This window comes from Aplidium turbinatum, chromosome 8 (genome assembly GCF_918807975.1).
Source record: "Aplidium turbinatum chromosome 8, kaAplTurb1.1, whole genome shotgun sequence".
NCBI classification, from domain to species: Eukaryota; Metazoa; Chordata; class Ascidiacea; order Aplousobranchia; family Polyclinidae; genus Aplidium; species Aplidium turbinatum.
The window spans coordinates 21,265,431-21,286,557 of record NC_137479.1 but is presented as its reverse complement, the minus strand read 5'-3'; the positions used below and the strand labels follow the sequence as shown (position 1 = coordinate 21,286,557).

The 21,127-nt window shown below is 39.8% G+C and overlaps 2 protein-coding genes across 2 annotated transcripts in view; both read left to right on the top strand.

Moving 5' to 3' along the window:
• LOC145775349 (meiosis inhibitor protein 1-like) overlaps positions 1 to 21,127 on the top strand; it is a 59,819-nt gene that overhangs the window by 17,855 nt on the left and 20,837 nt on the right. Inside the window, exons 6-7 of the mRNA XM_082586636.1 lie at positions 2,862 to 3,051; positions 3,130 to 3,200. Coding sequence (XP_082442762.1) covers positions 2,862 to 3,051; positions 3,130 to 3,200 — 261 coding nt within the window. The remainder of the gene's footprint in view (positions 1 to 2,861; positions 3,052 to 3,129; positions 3,201 to 21,127) is intronic.
• LOC145775401 (uncharacterized) lies at positions 6,727 to 7,562 on the top strand. The gene is made up of 2 exons (XM_082586692.1): positions 6,727 to 6,890; positions 7,196 to 7,562. The coding sequence occupies exons 1-2, from the start codon at positions 6,727 to 6,729 to the stop codon at positions 7,560 to 7,562; spliced, it is 531 nt and encodes a 176-aa protein (XP_082442818.1).

Here is a 21,127-nt window from a genome sequence, read left to right as displayed (position 1 = left end):
CTTTGTTAGTGAAGATAGATTCTTTGATTGCTGTAGCCAGAGATATTGGGGTCTCAAGAGAGGCAATTTATCAATTAAAAAGGTGAAATATTTACTCACTGCAAAGATTTTGGTGATACATTGCCTCTCTGAAAATAACTTAAATACAATTTTGTTGAAGACAAAAGTCTGGATTTGGCTTTATGTTGTCTAGAAAAATTATTTTAAATATAAACAATAAATTGCACATATTTGACTTATTCATATTTTTGTAAAATGCGTTTGAAATTGCCCTTATTTTCACTTTTTTCATATTTTTAAGCAAAAAACGGTCAACGCCCCTTGTTTCTAGCCTCAGAAATAAAATCTTGGTGAAGATAAAAGCCTGGATTTTGCTTTATGTTATCCAGAAAAATGTTATCAAATACACACACTCAATTGAAGATGTTCAACCTGTGTAAATTTTTGGTAAAATACATTTGAAAATGACCTGATGCTCACTTTTGCTCAAATTCTATCATGTGACAAACAGGTTTTAATATCATTTTACTCAGCTGTATAATATTTTAATCTCATAATATCGTTTACTATATGGGTTAGTGTGGAATGTAATTGCAGTAAAGGTAGATTGCTTCAAAAAGTCAGAATGTTTAGGCAGGTAAAATACAATATTATACAGTTTTATCTGTCTCACAGTCACTTATTGTTACTGAATAGTTTACTTTGTGTCCAATATTTGAATAATTTGACCTATTTAACCAGAAGTTAACCTGTTTACGAAATTTCGAGATTCGTGGCATTTCATTGAATCCAAATCCGTGCCAATATTCACCATGAATAATGATGACTATATCTGCATTCATGATGCTGCTAACACATTAAAAGAAACAACAGTCATCGATCTTGAAACATTGGATAAGAAGTATTTACTTCGTGACGATTACAACAAATTAATCCAACTGACCAAATTGTATCTGAGTGAAAGAGAAAACAGTGTTAACTTTACCTTTCGACAACCAGGTGCCATTCACAAGGCTAGGTGGATGGCAAAACTGATATATGCAATTAAGATGGTTCTATTAAAAGACCAGGTGCTCAAATTGAACAAAAAAATAATTACCAGTAAAAGAATGATCAAGTTACAACGGTTTGTAAATTTTGGAGTGCTTGTCTATGCAAAATATTGGTTTAAGTGTCCATTGTCCAAGTGCCATGGATGCTCCAATAAACGATTTGAAATTATTCAAAGACATTCAGATGTACGATTCAGTTGATTCGAAGGCAGCAACACCCGCGATGAATGCATTGAAACGCCACTTATGGAGCTTAACAACAGAATTTGCACCAATCATTCTATTTAGTCAAGAAATAACAGTGGAAGAAAAGGTCACTGTAGCCAAGAAGTTGTCTCTGGTCAAGAATGACCAACAAAATGTAAGACCTCATGGTCTGGGATATGGGAAGCCCCTGTTCCCCTCGATAGATACCCTCACAAGCTCAGTATCGGATGTATCCTGTCTTATTGGTGAAGGTTCATGGATTTTCTTCCAAGCTCTGCGTGTACAAGACACTTCCTTTCTATCCGAGGATCCTGACAAATGGCCGGAACATAGATCATTCCAAGATTGTCAGAAACGAGCTAACAGTTTCATGGTTGTTAATGACGCCGCTGAACGAGGGGTGAAGTTGGCAACAGATATTATTTCATCCTGTCGGGAAGAAGAAAATTTCCAAAATACTCTTCAAGTAGTTGAAGAAAATCGACGATTGGTAACAAATATCAGGAAGAACATGGACATTAAATGCATGAATACAATGGAAACTTCATAAACCACCATTTATTGTGTCGTGCACTGTGCATTTAAAACCACTGTATGATTTGGCTGAACTATGTCTGTATATACTGTGTGTAGGTACCTAATCCTCTCCTCACCTCATGTTCAAAAATGCATAGTGTTGATAGTTGAAAATATTATGTTCCATTAAACATAATATTTATGGTTCAATTTTATTTTTTTAAATCACGAAAAAATGAAAAATTTATGGTTTTCATTCAAACTTTTGAAAAATTTAGAGCACGTATATTCATGGACATAATTGTTTCTAGTAAAGCAAATTTTTCCTGAGAAATAAAAGTGTAAAACAAGTCTTTGGTTGAAATAAAATTCATTTTATATTGCTTTAAATATTTTATATTTACTTTAAACATTGACAGTATTTTCACTGTTTTTCACAATTTTTGGAAAACGATAAAACGAAAAGGGCAAGTGTGAAAAGTTAATCAATCTTGAAAATTTTGATGGCAAAATACATTTCAGGTCTAGCCTCCACCATAAAAAATTTGTGGCAGTCCCAGGCAGTTTTTGAAATTTTAAGGGGCGTTTGAATCACCCTACCGGGCGCGCATCTAAATATTCTTACGCCACAGTGTGCGCGCCTTTGTTTTGTTTGTTGTTTTTTGTTTGCTTTGTTTGTTTATCTTTATCCTGCATTGCGGGAAAGCGGACTTGAGCGCTATGCATCGGTGTACGCCTTCCGACATACACCTGACCCACACTGCAGCCGACGGCAATGTCTGTTTCCGGTTGTCTACTCTACTTATGACTTAAATTTGGTACTACCCATTACTCGAAATCGATCACTGGGTAGAGACAATTATCGTAAAGTTTCTTGCCTAGAGAAACAACAGCAAGTGCGGGTGGCTGGAGTCGAACATGCAGGCTTTCGACTGTGAGCCCAACGCGCTAACCACTCGGCCATTGCTGCCGATGAATAAACGTTGGACTATTTGGCAGACACCTAACTGTCTGCACCTAAACTACGTACTCCGTCTATTTTTAGCATCACCTCATGCAAGTTTGCAATGCTTTGTTGTTTATCAGGTATCAACGAAGTATTCGCTTCGATGAAACGAGTACTGCTTCTTCGGCAGGATAGTTTGAATTTATCTGTTATCCAGACCACAGCTGTGTTGCTACAGCATCAAAGACTTGTTCAGCCTTTGCTGGATGCTGATCTTGCAGAGCTCATGTATGATGTCCTGTGTGGTTCTACCAGTGATGCCTTGATTTCGTAAGTTGTTATTTTGTGGCTTTAAGCTTTTGCTTTTTAGTTTCAATAAGCAAGTCAGTTTATACTCTTGTTGTGTAGATCTACGTACGCATGTATCCTGTTTTTGTCTGATCATGAAGAATTTTTCATTGGTTGTCACGCTATGTATGGTAAGCTTTTGTGAATTACTTTGGTGGACTTTTTGTAAGCTACAAACAATCTATACAAATCAACATTAAAATATTTTTATTCTTCACTTAAGTTCACTAGTGAGCTTTTGTGAATAAAAATGTTTTAATGTTGACTTATATAGACTTGCAACTGTCTGTGGCCTAACGTAGTAATGTTTTGTAATCATTGCCTGCATAACTTATGGATATGAAGATTTAAAATGTGAACAACTTGTTGACCAAGAGTTATTGCAAAACTGAACTTTAAGTACAAAAAGAGTCTTATTTTTTTCATGACACCACCATCACACAGCAGTTTCAACAACAGCGCAAGTTATGTAAATAAGCTGCGCAACTTGTAGTATTGTGATTTTGCTCCATGTGTGAATGGCGATACTGTTGAACCTTTATTGTCCAACGTTCATTCCGATTGATATTTATTTTTCCATCAAAGCTAGGCGATAAGGCAACACAATTGGATTAAGCATTACGACAATATTTTAAACATATTTGCAAAAAAATGTGAACAGTCGAATGTTTTCGTCATGTACCCTCCTACGGAATGGCCCGTTTCGGTGAATCCGATTCGGTGAGTTTCCTATTCGGTGAGAGCCCTATTCGGTGATATTTTTTTTAAATTATCGGGTACCGTAGCCTAATTATCATTGCCGTTTTAGGGTTAAGGGGTATAGACGAGTCAATATACGGAAAAAAGGCACCTAACCCCAAAAAAATTGATACAAAAGGTTTTTCAACGGATTCTGTTACCAATGGGCATACTAAATAACATACTAAAAGTCTACCAAAATCGGACCCCCAGAAAGGGGTCATTTTCAAGGAAATATACGGCATATTTCTAAATAATTTTGCGTATCGGGTAGATGGTGGTATTCAAGTTGTTATTGTTCTTGTGTTTGTGACATCATAATCACATGAATGCGTGCATAGTCGCATCACAATGCAAGCGAAGTTATGCCAGGCTGGCAGGGGATGATGCACACTATTTATCAGGGAAAGGAACACCCAGGCCAGTCTTTAGTAAGGTATCTGCCAATGATAGACATGTACTCCGGGGACAAGACGTGCATTCTGTCAACATTGGACTTCCTTTGTGGTCTTTCGTCCAAGCACAACCTTGCACCGGTAGTTACATTCGACCAACCATTATATTGGAAGGCATCAGAGATAATCCTAGATTCACCACCGGAAAGCCACCTTAAATCCATTGTCCTGCTACTTGGTGGTTTATGAATTTGCTACAAGTTTATGAATTTGCTAGGAGCGATTGGAACATTGATAGACGGCACAGGACTTCAGGACATTCTAGGGGTAGTTTACGGTGAAAATTCTGTATCCCATATGCTAACAGGCAAAGCAGTTCAGAGAGCATTCCGTGGTCATCTTCTTGTAGACAAATGTCTTAGCCGAATGATGGTATCAGAGATGGAAGATGCTAGACCCGAATTCGCAGCGATGGTTCAAGAGTCTGAAAGGATGTATATTGCACTATCAAACGGTGAGATGGCATTAGAAACTGTATTCATATCAGCGACCCTCAGTAAGATAAATGAACAGCTGGAGAAAAGGAGGATAGAACTGGGTGCTAGATAGGGACAGTAGAATATCGGGACGACTCGCTTCAGTGATTTTTTTCTGACATGTGGACAGCTGGAGGGTCAGTGCGAATTCGACAGTCAAAATCAGCAGTAGTGCAAAAGCTTTTCTTCGCCATTTCATAACCAAACAAATATTTTCAGCAAATAAATTTGTAGGTTTTGATTAAATTTTATTGAGCTTTCTTTGTGAAATCAGCCTACTGTGTTCTCAACATGTGTTAGCATTTAAATGAAATATAAACCTTGGTAGGTTGCAGACAAGCCTATATTTAAACAGCAGGTTTGAGCTAGGCCTACCAGTAGTTTATGTCATGGTAATGAGCTGAGTTACAATGGCATAAATACATTGAACTTTGTAAACACAAAGCAATAGTTCATACTAATTAGATAACAGCTTGAAAGATAACTTAGCCAACCTTTTGTGTTGTTGCTTACCAGCAAGCTGTATGAAATTGAGAATGTAATTTTTATTGTTCAGATTCATGTTTTAGTTTCGACCATCAAATCAAGTAGAAACAATATCACTTGCCATAACATAGCAGGGGTTAAGAAAAAGGTAGAAGCGACAAAACACAAATGTTAAAGTAGCCTATGACAAAATGCAAGGATTTTGTCATGGTGGATGTGCCTTTTTGTAAAAAGCAAGTGTATCTTTGTTGTTGCAGCATATTCTTGTTATCAACATGCTAATACAGTGTTTTTTGTAAAAGTTTGTTGACATGGTAAATACTTGCTGTGTACCAGGGTGTAAAAGTGGGTACAAATCATCGAAGAATGTTGAGAAATTAAGTCTATTCAGGTTTCCTACACTTCCTTCATTAAAAAGCAAATGGATTGCAGCTATCCCACGTAAACATTGGAGTGTGACAAAATATCACAGAGTATGTGCATTGCATTTCGACAAACATGATTATCAGATTACTTCTACTGATCATAAAGTCAACCGACGTAGTTCCAGACAAAAGCAAGATTTACAAAAACCTCGTTTAAAAACAACTGCCGTACCACACATTTTCTTAGGTTTACCAAAATACCTGTCATCCAACACAGCTCCTGGAAGAAGCACTGCATCAACATCTTCTGCACGATTGACGAAACAAAATGACAGAGTTGAAAGTGCCACTAAATTTTTTTTTACTTTGGATGAAATTGAAGACTTTGAAAATTTAAAGAAGAAGGTAAAAGACATGGTGTTACCAGATGGATATATTTTGCAAATTCAGGACACACAAATACTTTTTCATCTGATTGATTGTACTGATACCCCAAAGTTACTTGCCTCTGTCATTGTGTTTCAGGATTTGTCAATTTCGGCATTTGTTTCTGCAGTTAAAGTTGCTGGTTACCGCTTTGAACATTTGCTAACGCAAGAACACATCAAGAGCTATACTGCATTGAGCAATGTTTTGGCTCATTGCAAAGCTTTAGCAGACAAGAGTACTTGTCAGCAGGAACATTGCATTGAAACAGCAGTTTGTTTATTGAATCAACATGTGGCTCACTCTTGTACTGAAGACAATGATACATTTAAGAATACATTATTGCTTTTTTTGATCGAGCAATTACAGCTGCTCTCACGAAAAAAAGGAGGACGAAGGTATTCTAGCAAAACTACAACAATGGCATTCTTGTGGCAAATGACCAGCACAGTCTTGTACCAAAAATTAAGAGAAGTTTTCATTCTCCCTGCTGTTAGTAGACTTCGTGTATACTCTAGTGGATTGTCCGTTGGTGCTGGAATTTTAGATTTGCGTTATTTGAAGGAAAGGACTGGAGAATTGAAAACATATCAACAGATTGTAACCCTAATGATTGATGAGGTGTACACTGCCAAAAGAATAGAATACACTAATGGTTCTTTTGTTGGTCTCACAGAAGATGGTTCACCTGCTAAAACAGTGCTTGCTTTCATGGTTCAGTCAGCTTGTTGTAATTACAAAGATGTGGTTTGCCTTGTGCCAGTCAACAAGCTGGACACTGCCACACTTCATTTCTGGTTTAAAAAAGTGATGGAAGCTTTGAATGATATTTTTCTGGTAATTGCGGTGTGCGTTGACAATCATGTATGCAACAGGTATGTATTTTATTGATGTACTATGATAACAAGTTTTTTGACTAAATTGAAAGTTATAATACGGTATAATATGTATGGAACTTTCATGTGTTTTTTTAAATTCAACTGTTAATGAGTTCAGTAGCCTATGCCTACATTTCCGGGATACATTCATATAAGAAATGTAACAAAGTGTTTGGAAATGTTACAAAAACCCCTATACAGTATTTTTTTCTCACAAGGATGTCATCTATTTTGTTTTCAACTTAGTTTTGTCTGCCGCATTTATATGTTAGTGTAGTTTAAAGTAACAGTCATATTTTTAGGAAAATGTTTATTGATTTATGTGGTGGTGAGCTGAAGCCATATATTCAGCATCCTACGAGACCCGAAGAGCGTTTATTTCTACTATTTGATTTCACTCATAACTTCAAGAACATCTTCAACAACTTTGTATCCAAAGTTCGAATGAATGTACCAACTGTTGGATTTTCAAATATTCTTGGTGACTCGTGCAATGCCAGATTCGATCATATCAAGCAACTTTATGCAGTTGAAGAAAGCAAGACTTTGAAAGTAGCTCATGCTTTGAAAAAAGTTTCTTTGAATCCTAGTAACGTTGCAAGAACTTCCCCCCAACACGCTATGAGTAAGTATGTTGCATGCAGGACAATATTGTTAAGTGTAGTGTAAAAGTATTGCATCTTTACAGAATATAATCATTCACTATCTCCGCTTGCAGCAGATTGCGCATCAACGTGGGTTACTTAACAGGGTTTTTAGCGATTTTATGCGATTTTAGCGATTTTATGCAGAATGGCCCGTTTCGGTGAGTCCGATTCGGTGAGTCCGATCCCTTAACGGGGGATTTTTTCAATTTTTTTTTTTAATTATTGGGTACCGTAGCCTAATTATCATTGCCGTTTTAGGGTTTGGGGTTAGGGGTTAAAGGTTAGGAACTCACCGAATCGGTCTCACCGAATAGTAGCAGACCCGATTTTATGAGCCGTACTGCTTCCATGCTGGCTCAAGGCAGATTGGAAGAGGGTGATATGTCACCAGATTATCCATTAATGCTTTGACATTATTTAAGCATTTTATAAGTGAAGACGTAAATAATACTTCAGCTAATGAAACGATTTTTTAGGTATTTTTAGCGAATCAACTGCTTTAGGTCTGGAGTATTATGGCAAAACATATCCTGACTTTCTTGACACAGCCAGGTACATCAAATTTGTGGTTAATATTTGGAAGGTTATGTCCGTGAAGTCACCTTTTAAAGGTAAGTACTATATGTTTATTACTTGTACAGGTATTAAATATGGATATGTTGAGTGTACGACTGTACGTATGAGTTGTATGTATATATTTTGAGTCAACTTTATATTTTTATTCATTATTACTTGCTAGAGTTTGTGCTCAAATGCGTTTGTAAGGTGTTGTGTTTAGTTAGCATGTGTTGTTAGTTTTATAACATCATATGCTGCATTCCACATAACATGGATATTGATATTGGATAGCTCTTTGTACTGAGAAGTACAGCTAAAGACGTTAATTTTTGCATTGAATGAGTAAACATCATATCATGAAAGCATTAATGCTGTGAACAATTTCCAGGTCGCAACAAACGTGATGACTTGTGCTGCCCTTTGAGATCAGACGGAAGTTCACAAAATGTGCAGTTTCTGTGTCAAGCGAAGGATATTCTAAAGGCATGGAAAAAATCTGGGCAGTCTGGCCTCACCAAAGAAACTTTCACAGCTTGCATTCAAAGCATTGAAGGAATGATTGCTTTATCCAGCTACCTTGTTTGCAACCATGGGTTTAAGTACATTCTTCCTGGAAAATTTACGTCTGACCCTATAGAAGGACGTTTTGGCTGGTATCGTCAGGTAAACGGAGGCAATTTTTTTATGTCGATCAATCAGCTATTTCAGGCTGAAAGAAAAATTAGATCTCTAAGTTTGCTTAAAGATGGAGCATTTCATCAATTCATGAAACTTGTAGCAAGTGACAACTTCTCTGCAACAGAAGATCTAGATGCTGCTTCGGAAAATTTGTGGTTGAATGAGTATCTTGTGGGGGTGGACCTTGATGGTATTTCAGATGATGATGCTAGTGTGACGTACTATGTGAGCGGTTACGTTGGAAGAAGTATTTCAAGGAGAAGAAAGTGCCAGGCTTGCAGAGATTTGTTGGTGAAAAGCAACGAAATTATTAATGTTCCGAATGACATTGGAGACTACAAAACGGAATTGTTGCAAATGGCTGACCGTGGTGGTCTCTCTGCTCCTTCAGAATATTGTTTTGCCGTATGTTCACTGGCAGTTCAGCTGTATTCGTACATTGTGTCCAATCATGAAGCGCGGACAAAGCTGTTTGCTTTAAAAAACCAAAGATCTGCTTTTACTCATGCAGCCACCGTTGTAGCAAATAAGTCTGAAGGACACAAAGTGCTAGTGTTGCAAAAATGTCTTCAGGGTCATTCCAATTTTGCATTTATTCTTCAAGTGGTGTTTAACTGCTTTGCAAAAAATGAGCTGAAGCGATTGAACCAGTGTAATATTGACGAACCGATGAAGATGTCAAGAACTGTGCGAAAACTTACAGCTAAAAGTTCTAATAATAATTGTTAGGCAGAAAGCTACATTTTGGCACTATTTAGTTTTATAAAGTCACAATACAGGGATGAGTGCTTTTCAAGTGTACAGGTACATTTAACATTGGTACATATATCAACTTATTTTTGTTAATGACACACTTGCCGTATTTGCATCGATAAACTTTTAAAGTCTACTTAATATGTACTAATGCTTTCATGTCGTTAACTATATCGGCTGCGTGGAAGACTCCTGTTCGGCGCTCGGAAAACGTCTGCTTGTCACTGATTTTAAGATGACGATGTCGCCATGGCTTCAGAACGTAACCTCTTGCTGTGGCAAAAAACTCTTGCTTTCTGTATTACAGTATTTTTTATGTTGCTTACGTATTTGCCAACAGTGTTTTGTGTACAACTAAGATGTACAAAGGTATATCAACTTATTTTTTCTAAATGACACTTATGTAAGCTTTTATTTAATTTGACAACTTTACCTTTGTGGTTACCTTTACCAGTTTTGCTTATTGATATGAATAAATTACCTGCTGTTTATTTGTGTAGAACTTCTGACCAATTTTAAACTTTGTTACCTTACAAAATCGAAAATTAAAAAAAAATACTATGACCCTCCAGTTGTCCACCTTCATTTTCAGTGAGCGATCCCCTACTTCTACCATCCCTAGTGCTAGATCCAAGACAAGTCAATTGTGGCTGAATTACCAAAGCATGGTAAAAGTTGCCAGGTCACTGATAAAGGCAGATCGAATAGGTTCTTGGCAGATGCACCTACGTGCTGTCAGTGACTGCATGCCGATATTTGCCGCAGCTGGGCATTACAACTACTTGAAATCAGCATAGGCCTACTTCTATATCCAACAGATGGGACAGCTTCACATTAACCACCCAGACGTATTCAGGAAGTTTAAAAAGGGTTTTCATGTTATCCGTCGCAGCAGCCAGTTCTGAGCAGGCCTCAGCTCAGATCTCGTCATCGAGACGACATTGATGAGGTCGTTGAAAACCACTGGGGGTATGACGCACGAAAGTGGAATGGATGAAAAGCAGAGAGCCCTTTGGACCATCAGAGTACTTTTAACATCAGAGTACAACATCGCTATGCAGGATTTTACAAACTTGTCCTTCACGACATCTGAACACCACAAGGGTTTAACAAAGGCAAGGATGAAAAGGGACGCTGCTGACTTGGAGAAGATCAATTCGTTCAAGATCAAGTCGTTCAAAACTTGTCGTATGTTCACCTTTCTTGCAAGATGCTTTGTTAAGGAACGTTGTCACTGGTGTTGTAGCCGATGATAGTGTGAACGTGCACGAATATGAGACTGTTGGACAAAACATCTTGCAAAAAATGACAGGACAACCTGCATTCGCATACTCATTCAGTAGAAAGGATAAAGCCAGGACCCTTGGGCAAAAATCTGCTATCAAGGTCGCTCCTGATCGAACCATTGATAGTGCACTTCTTTTTCAACGCTTCATGGTGGTCTCCCAAGCTGGACATCTATCACTGGAGGAAGTTATGTGTTACGAGCTTAGTCCTTTCCCTCCTGCTCTCTTTGAATCGAGACATGTATTCCGAAAAGCTGATAAGCCACAGTTAGCACACGCGATCTGTGATCACGCAAGTAATGCAATCCTACATTCTGTGCCAAAAACGGAGTGCCACGTACTTGATGGCGGTTCACTCCTTCACCGCATACCATGGCATCGTGGACAAAGCTATGGTGAAATAGCACGGTCATATGCTGATTTCACCATCCGGCAATATGGATCCGGTTGTTCCAGACGGTTGTTCGCCTGGTCAAACGTCATGTAGAAACCGTTCGAGTCTACTGAATATTACGTCATGGAAATTCCTAAAACATGAGCCAAAATTGCGCCATCGTTCGTAAGACCTGTGTCAAACCTGTTGAAACCGGTTTAAACATGAAATATTGCGTCACACGAACTGCTCTCGTGCCTTTGAGTTATCACAAATTTTTCTGATTCATTCTCGAAGTTGTTTGTTGGAAGTCGGTCGCACATTTAACTGGTTTATTTGGTGCTTGCTAGCTGGACAAATTCTCCGTCTTTTATCCAAGTAATCTGTATCGTAGTGACAGTTTTAGAGGTGTACGGCATTGCATCTCAATTTCGATAGCCGCGGGCTAATTTTACAGGAATACACTTTAAGAATAGACGTTTCAAGAAGTGTTTCTTTTTCGGTCACTATATGCAGACAAACGGATCCGGGAACTTTATGTTACAATTTTCCCACGAAGAGATTATGGTTTACCGCTGTGACCATAAAAAATAAAAGACGAGTTCTTGTCAGTTGGTAGGTCAAGAAGAAATTAAAGCAAAAAAAATAAAAGACGATTTTTGTCAGTTGGTCGGTCAAGAAGAAATTAAAGCAAGAAAAATAAAAGACGAGTTCTTGTTAGCTGGTAGGCCAAGAAGCACTAGAAGCACAAAAAAAATAAAAGACGATTTTTGTCAGTTGGTAGGTCAAGAAGAAATTAAAGCAAAAAAAATAAAAATAAACGACGTGTTTGTTGTCAGCTAGTGCAGAAGAACTACTTAGAAGTACAAGAAATAATAAAAGAAGATTTGTTGGTTGGTAGTCTACACTCTTACAGAAGCAAAGAAAAGTAAAGACATTTCTTCTCAGTTTGGTACTGAAGAAAAATAACTTTGACATTCATTGGCAAGAAAGAAGATTAAAAGACAATCCATCTGTGCTTGTAGATTCAAGTGGAAGAATCCAAGCAAGTTTTGTGGACTTTAGGACTTCATACCCGTACAGCTACGGTATCGTGCATTTAAATTCTTTTTTGTATTTTTACGGTCTTTGCAGTTAAGTTTTTTATAACTACTGTAGCCTAATAATTTTGTGTGTTTGTGTAACTTAATTTTTTTAATTGTTAAATTTAGCCCCAACATTTAATATGTCTACACTCGGTGGCGACAAGGACTCGACCGCCGTAGACTCGACTGAGTTTAAGCCTGATGATGTTCTTTGCGGTCGGGCAGGTCATTCTGGGGAGGGGCCCAGTAACGATGAGGCTAAGTCAGTTCGAGAGGCCCGGCATCTTAGAAGGGATATTTTGACTGAAATTGGGGAACTTTCTGTAGCCCTAGGTTCTTTGAGTGATAAGCAGGAACTGTTAATTTTTAGATCTAAGTTATCTACTTTAGAAGAGGAATTACGGCATTTCCATGCTCTTTTGACTAAAATCTTTAACTCTGCAATCTTGGCAGAACTTCGTGATAGGGTAGATCCCGAATTTAACTCGTTAAAAAATAACTTTGAACAAAAAGAAAGTGAGTTCTCAGATATGTTGGATGCTGACATACATCCTGAGGATAGCGCCTCAAATGTAAGCACTAGGATGTCTAGGACTTCGTCTCGGATAGTGGCACAAATTAACCTGCAGCTAAGACGAGAGGAGCTCCAGATACAAGCTGAGGCCGAAGCGAGAGCTGCTGAGGCTGCCGCGAGAGCTGAGGCCATTCGAGCTGAGGCTGCCGCGAGAGCTGAGGCCGAAGCGAGAGCTGCTGAGGCTGCCGCGAGAGCTGAGGCCATTCGAGCTGAGGCTGCCGCGAGAGCTGAGGCCGAAGCGAGAGCTGAGGCCATACGAACTGAGGCTGCCGCGCGAGCTGAGGCCATACGAACTGAGGCTGCCGCGAGAGCTGAGGCCATTCGAGCTGAGGCTGCCGCGAGAGCTGAGGCCGAAGCGAGAGCAGCTGAGGCTGCCGCGAGAGCTGCTGAGTTCGCACTCAAAGACGCTCAGTTGAGGGCTGAACAACGTAAAGAGGTAGTTTTAGCTGAATATCGATCAGAGGTGGGCTCTCGGCGTAGCTCTAAGAAGGGCTCTTCTAGGCATTCCAGAAATGAACATCAATCGCAGTTTAATTTACATAACCTTTTCCAAACGCCCGTTCAACCTGTGAGTGGACCAGGGCAATCCACACGTTTTCCAGCTGTTTCAGGAGGTCTCGGGGCCGCGGCTAAGGGTCTTCCGAATGCTGTAGAGCCAAGGTCTGCGAATTACAACCGAACTCCTCCCCCAGAGCGTACAGGTCACGGGACCGCCATTAGTAGTAATGCTTTGCCCCCTTCACAGTTTTCTGCGCCGCTAGGTTTTGATCGCCCAGCTACACGTAATTTGGGTGGTTGTGAGAGGCGTATCGCGTCTCCTGATTTTAACGTGTGTGAGGATCGTGATCGGGCTGTGCATGTGACTGAGCCCACTCAGCCCCTTAAGGGATATAGCTTGTCTTCTCCCGCTAAATCGAGTTCTCAACAGCAGGATTGCTTTTTTGAATACCAAAATAGTAGGACGTTTTTCGATAAGGCGGCCTTGATTGGTTACGATGGTAATAATATGCCATTTATCTTCTTTAAAAATCGTGTTACGGCCTTAATGGCAGCTTCGCCCTTTAAGGGGACTTGTTTGACTTTGTTACAAGCAGCTTGTGTTAGGAGAGCTGCGCAAACGATTGCTAATTTGGTTTCTGACACCCCTGGCTTGTCAGAGGAAGACAGGATAGAAATGTCGTTAGCTCGCTTGTCCCAGCGTTTTGGGGTTCGTGGAGGTCTTTTTGCAGAACCGGAAATTAGAAAGTATCGCTATGGTAGCAAATTGACTTCGACCTCTTCCAGTGATCTGAAAGAGTTTAAAGATGAATTGTCGCAGTGTCTGCTTTACGCGCAAGCTTATGGTCAGCGTGACAAATTGGAAGGACGTTTTGTTTTGGATTTGGCTAAGCGACTCCCGTTTGACGCTAAGCAGCGTTATCTTGACTTTTTAGGTGATCAGTATGGTGGCACTAATGAGCCTACTTTTCAGAGTTTGTTCGATTTTGTTGTACGAGAGGAAACGCGTAAGTCGACTGATTTTAGCATTATGCTAATGGGCGATTCTGGTGAGTCGCAGCATTTTAAAAAGTTTGGCAAAGGAAAATTGCCTTCATGTCCGGTTAGGCAGACGTCCGTAAAACCCCATGATGATGTGATGTCAGGGAGTTCGCAGTACTCGACTGTTGTTGGCGCACCGCGCGGTGGTGAAGCCAGACGTAAAAACCTACCGGCATGCATTTGTTGTTCGTCACGTGGTCAAGTTGAATATCATTTTTTGTCTAATTGTAAAGAATTTTTGCGCTTGACACCTAAAGATCGGAGAGATGTCATTGTGAAAGCTGGCAAATGCTTGAATTGTTTGCGCCAGCATATGGTTAGGGATTGCGTTCATGCAAATAACTGTCGTAAGTGTGGGCCTAACAACGATAGGAAACACTATTTTCTTGGGAGCAAGTCTTTTAGGCGCAGACAGTTAGGCGTCGGTCAAATAGGCGCGCACATTGTGGCGTCAGGATATTTAGGTGCGGAGCACTGTGGCGCCCGTTCATTTAGGTGCTATTCCAAGCAAAGTCTGCAGATTGTATCAGCTTGGCAGGTAGGGCAATTCTTGCGAGTACGTGTGAGACAACGCCAGGGTTGTCGGTATTTTACCCAACCCAAAAAAACCCGGGTGGGTTTTTTTAAAAAAACCCACTTAAAAAAACCCAAAAAAAACCATAAAAAAACCCAGAGCATCATATTTGTCCAGTTTTTATTAGAAAATTAAAAAAATGAACAAAAACACTACAAGGCACTTAAAACAAACTTTAAATTAGGACACTAAGGATGTGATTTTGAAGTAAATTTCCAAGAATAAACTGAAAACGCAGTGGATATTGTACAGTAGGCTACACAAAAATCAAGTAATGCCACTTTGTGTATACTACACTAAAACTCATTTATGCAAGAAGGCCTTATAGTTAAACTGGTGAAAGTAGGCTACTACTCTACTGCAGTCTGTATATATGATGTGAAATGCAATTTAGGAGGCTATTTACCAATTGCAGATTCTGGATTCTAACGCATGGCTTGTTTCAGAGCATTTGCCTAAATGGCCATTGGCCACGCAATCGCTCATCCATTACTATATTACATTTATATAATATATATATAAATGATAAAAAATATTTAAACATGATGGCATAAATGCTCCTTGCCTTCAAATCTAAGGCAAATGATGCAATAATGTGATTTCTACCACGTCCACATTAAAATCAACTTGGTACCGGTATAGAAATCAGTGGATGATGCAACATCCAACTTGATCTTGAAATTAATGGATGATGCAACATTCAAGCAACAACAGCCTTAGTGCATTATTTTATTGAGTTATGCAAGCATGTAGGCCTACTGTGAGTGAAAGGCACTTCATTCGTAAAAAGTAGTTTTGAGGTGAAATAAGCACGAATCTATCTTTTTTGCGTCTTTTTTAAAAAAACCCAATAAAACCCAAAAAAACCCGGGTTTTTTTAAAAAAACCCGGGCGGGTTGGGCTTTTTAAAAAAAACCCGGGTTTTTCTCAACCCTGGACAACGCTCTACCACATGAATACATCTCTAAATAGGGCATATGAACTCTGGCTACAAGTTGCAAGCATAATGGTGCGACTTTGCTGCTCGTTATTAAACCTAGTCGGGGTTTTGACGGAAAACTAAGTTACTTTTCACTCAAGCCTACCACCTGCTTGAATATAGGCTACAGTATATTTTTTTTACTGACATTTGTTATCTAACTTTTTACTGTGTAGTTAAAAGTGAACTCAGTCATGCTCGAAAACTTGAATAATTTATTGATAAAGCTTTCGCCGACGCAAACCTTGACTAACAACAAATAAATGACGAACACGCGCATTACAAAACAATATATTTTTCTGTTCAATATTGGCTAACGTTTTGTGTGAAAAGCAACTTCACGCAAGCAAGCCATGACATATTTTTCTGTTCAATATAGCATTTTGTGTGAATAGCATTGCCGGTTTAAGCAGCTTCACTCACGGAAGCTATGAAATATTTTTCTGTTCACTATAACATTTTGTGTGAAAAACATTGCCGGATAAAGCAGCTTTACTCACTGAAGCCATGCCTAACAACAAATGAATGCACGTGCATTAACAAAACAACATATTTTTCTGTTCAATATGACAGTTTGTGTGAAAAGCATTGTCCTACCTTCCAAGCTCTTTACTAGGAATAGCACCTAAATGAACGGGCGCCACAGTGCTTCGCACCTAAATATCCTAACGCCACAGTGTGCGCGCCTATTTGACCGGCGCCTAACTGTCTGCGCCTAAAAGACGTGGACCCATTTTCTTCTGCATGATTTTTATGTGACGTCACGTGATTCTCTGGATTCTGTTGGGAAAGATGATGCTCGTGCCAGAGTTCCTGTGCGTAATGTTAAGATTGGAAATGTTAAAGCAGCCTTTAACCGCGTTACTGCTGCTCGTGTTTTGAATCCAATGACTGGCAAATCGAAGTTGGTGTATTGTCAGCATGATCCTGGTTCGCAGTTGACCTTTGTTTCGAGTGATTTGGTGTGTGAACTTGATCTTAAACCGTACGATAAAGCGTCGTTTAAAATGGATACCCTGGCTGGTCAGAAAGCTACTTGTGCTGACCTTGTCAAACTCAACATCCAGTCGTTAGAGACAGATGAACTGTTTTGTGATATAACTTCGGTGGTTAACCCAGCTTGGGCTGACGATGTTAAAACTTTACCGCATAAACAAGATTTAAATGGTTTCCGTCATTTTCATGACGTGAATATGTTTCATTTGAATGATTGTAGTACTGTAGATGTACTGATTGGCAACGACAACGCTTATTTGATGTGTGCAAAAAAAGAGCGTGTTGGTGAAAATCGTAGTGAACCACATGCTTTGCTCACTCCTCTCGGTTGGTTGGCTTGTGGTGGTAAGTCACCCTTAGATGAAAGCGTTGCTAAAGTGTGCAGAGTGCAAACGTCTTCAGAGTCGGATGTCATCTCTGGCTTTCAGCGTAAAATTGAGTCTCGTGATATGGAAACAGCAGACCTGAATAAAGTCATTCAGGATTTGACGTTGCAAAATGAAACCTGTGAATTGTCTCGCAATGATAAGTTGGCTAGAGAACTTGTTGAACCGAATATTGAGTTGAAAGATGGTCGATTTGAGATACCTGTTCCGTTGAAGGAAGATATTGATCTACCTAACAATTTTGTGTTGGCGTCAGATAGAGCTGCTGCTTTAAGAAAGAAAGCTTTAAAACAACCTGAACTTCGTGATTTCCTTACTGACACCATGAAAGATCTTAAATCAAATGGCTATATTGAGCGTACTGGTGAAGCAGGAAATGTCAAGGGATTTGAATGGTATTTACCATACTTTGTTACGTCACAATTAAAAAAGCGCATTGTTTACGATGGCAAGTCTGAATTTCGAGGAACTTGTGTTAATGATGTAATGTTTTCGGGTCCTGACTTGTTAAACCCTCTGGTAGATGTCTTGGCTAGATTTCGGCTTGGTAGATTTGGTCTCATGGCTGATTTGACTAAATGCTTCTTTCAAATAAAGTTACCTGAGTCGCAAAGGGATTTGTTTCGTATATTGTGGTTTGAAGATGATGACCTTGAAAATGGTAGGATGGTACCATTTCGTTTTTGTGTACACCCTTGGGGAATAAAGAGTAGCCCGTATATCGCTTGCTTGGCTATAAAGAAAATGATCGAGCAGAATCCCAGCAATGCTGGTGAATTGACTCTCTGCAATATTGCAACTAATATGTACATGGATGATTTTATATTTTCGGCTGATAGCTTAGAGGAAGCTCAGCAAATCACTCATGAATCAATTGCTTTGTTTGATAGCCGTGGGTTTAAACTTGGTAAGTGGAGTGCTAACAAGGAGGCTATGATTGTCTTGTCAAATTTGGATAATGAGATGCTTTCACCTTTGATTCGTGACATTGACTTTCAGACTGAAAATATGACTTTGCCATCAGCGAAGACATTGGGTTGTGTGTGGCAAACCGAGTCTGACGAGATGCGTATCGCATGTTCCTTAAAGCCCTTAGCTAAACACACGCGCCGAAGTATGCTCAGTCAGCTTGGACAAAATTTTGATCCGCTAGGCTTTGGAGCGCCATTTTTTCTAAAAGCACGCCTTATACTTCAGCAATTGGCGATAGACAAGTTTGATTGGGACACCGAGGTCCCTGATAGCTTTGTTAAAGAGTGGGAGTCGTGGCTTCGCTCTTTGGACCTGCTTAAGGATTTTTCGTTACCGAGATGGTATTTTGCAAACTCTGGTGTGTGCAGTCCGGATGATATTGTTTCATATCAATTGCATGGGTTTAGTGATGCTTCGAATCAAGCTTTCTCTTCTGTTGTTTACTTACGTAGACTGGTTAACGGAGTTCCGAGTGTGTCTTTCGTTCTGGGTAAATCTACCATTGTTGTAAAAAATCAGTTTTCTTGGCCGATAGCTAGGAAAGAGCTTGTTGCCGCTTTGAATACAGCAAGACTCGTGAAGCAGGCCTACGAGGCATTGAAAATGCCCGACTGCCTTAAGTATTTTTGGTGTGATTCTCGTACTGTGTTGCAGTGGGTTAAAAACCCTGATTTACGTTTGAATAAGTTTATTACGCGTCGAGTTGAGCATATTTTATTGTTGTCTGGAGCCCAGGATTGGCGTTTTTGCCCTACCGATATGAACCCAGCTGATGTTGGCACAAGGCCAAATCTTATTACAAAGAAAGAATTTCGAGAGTTGTGGTTAAATGGTTCTAGTCTTCTCTACCAGTGTGAGGAAATTCCATCTGTAGAAAATGCCACTCCAGTACCTGTCCATAGCCTATATCTTCGTGACGAAGAGGAGTCGCTTGACGTTGGACAGGGTGGTCTTCACAGATTGATCGAGGCCGCACCTTCTTTGTATGTTATGAAAAAGAGAATCGCTTATTTGGTTGCCTTTGTTGAATTTTTGTGCTGTAAAACGATAAAGCGTAGCTTTGTGAAGCCAAAACTGGATGCATCTTATCTTAACAGTGCTTCAGAATTGGCTGTGAAGTTTGTTCAGAAGAGCGTGTATGGCGATGTGGTACATTTAATGACCAAACGATCGCCGGATGCCCTTGAGGAAGTGATAAAGCGAGGTAGTGTTGGCGCTTCGCAACGTGAGAAGGAACGCTTGAAAGAATTACGTTCACTTAAAAAGTACAGACCTTGTGTAGATGACGCTGGTGTAATCCGCATTGAAGGGCGCTTAAGTAATTCTCCCGAGATCTCTCTTGAAGCAAAGCATCCGATTGTTTTGCCTTCGAAGCACCCCTTCACTAGGCTTGTTGTACTGTCGCATCATAATGGAAATGCGCACTGTGGAGTACAGCACACTTTGTTGTCTACGCGACAGAAGTTTTGGATCGCTAATGGTAATGCCTCCGTGAAGAGGTATCTTAATGTCTGTGGTGTATGCGCGATTGAGAAAGCTCGACCTATAAGGCAGCTCATGTCTGATTTACCTTTGTCTCGCACAACTGCGCATAGGAAACCCTTTTTTGATTGCGGCTTAGACTATCTTGGACCTTTAACCTTTGTTGAAGGTAGAAGTCACAAAAAAGCTTGGGGACTCTTGTTCACATGTATGGCATCTCGCGCTATTCATGTTGAGCTGGTTACGTCATTGTCGCTGAGTGATTTTTTACTTGCCTTTACAAGGTTTACAGATTTACGTGGGCAGGTTAATGCTATCTATTCCGACAATGGAAGTACCTTTCAGGCAGCATCTAAGAAGTTACCCGAGTTGATAGAATCAGCTGAATTTTACAACGCCCTGAGACAGAGAGAGATAAACTGGGAATTTATACCTCCGTATGCTCCGGCGCAAGGTGGCGCCTGGGAGGCAATGGTTAAACAATTTAAAATTGCATTTTTTCACATTTTGGACTCTTCAATACGTAAGCCCAATTTTATTGAACTGCTTACGTACACAGGCAGTGCCGTTCGGATCGTGAACGAACGCCCTTTGGTACCTTTGAGTGACGACCCTAGGGATTTTACTGTCATCACCCCTGCCTCACTTTTGACCCCATACTTAGACCTATACTGTGCTGTTGGGCAACCACATGATCGTGACCAATTAAGAAGGGATTATCGGTTCAATTTGTCACTTTCTCATCAGTTTTGGAGTAAATAAATCGATTTTTACTTGCCAGGTCTTCAGGGCCGGAAAAAATGGCTAAAAATGGCCGAGAATTTGGAGCCTGGTCAACTTGTAGTGGTAGGTTCTCTCCAGGACATTGGTAAACGTGGGAAGTATCAACTTGGGAGGGTGCATGAGGTAGTTCCACAAATTAGGAAAGGGAAGCCTGTGGTTCGTAGAGCTAAAGTTGCCGTCTGCAACTATGATGAGAGTACGGGGAAAGTGAAAGTAGACTATGTGTTGAGGGATATTTCGTGCCTCGCCCCCGTAAAGAACACCTAAGTGTTAGGGTTTGAGCCTGGTTTTGTCAGCGGTGGCCGACACTTGTCTGAGCCCAGAACAGTCGGTTATTATCGCAACCATTGTATACAGCGTCATTTTTTGCGTGTACCTACTACCTATGGTACCAATTTCATGTATCGTCGTGTTTATTCTTATTGCTGTTCATTCTTTGCATGCCCTTTGTATTTGCGTATTAACTTAAACGTGAGTGATTCAAACAATTTGTGTATCATGTGTTTTTATTCATTGGCTCACAATTGTCGTCAATTCTTTTTTAGTTATGCCATGTCAGACTGTCATAA

Excerpts from the sequence above, each read along its gene's own strand:
- LOC145775401 (XM_082586692.1), top strand. The coding sequence starts at position 6,727 with ATGGTTCAGTCAGCTTGTTGTAATTACAAAGATGTGGTTTGCCTTGTG. Across the intron at positions 6,891-7,195 it reads GACAATCATGTATGCAACAG|GAAAATGTTTATTGATTTAT; the intron begins GTATGTATTTTA and ends TCATATTTTTAG.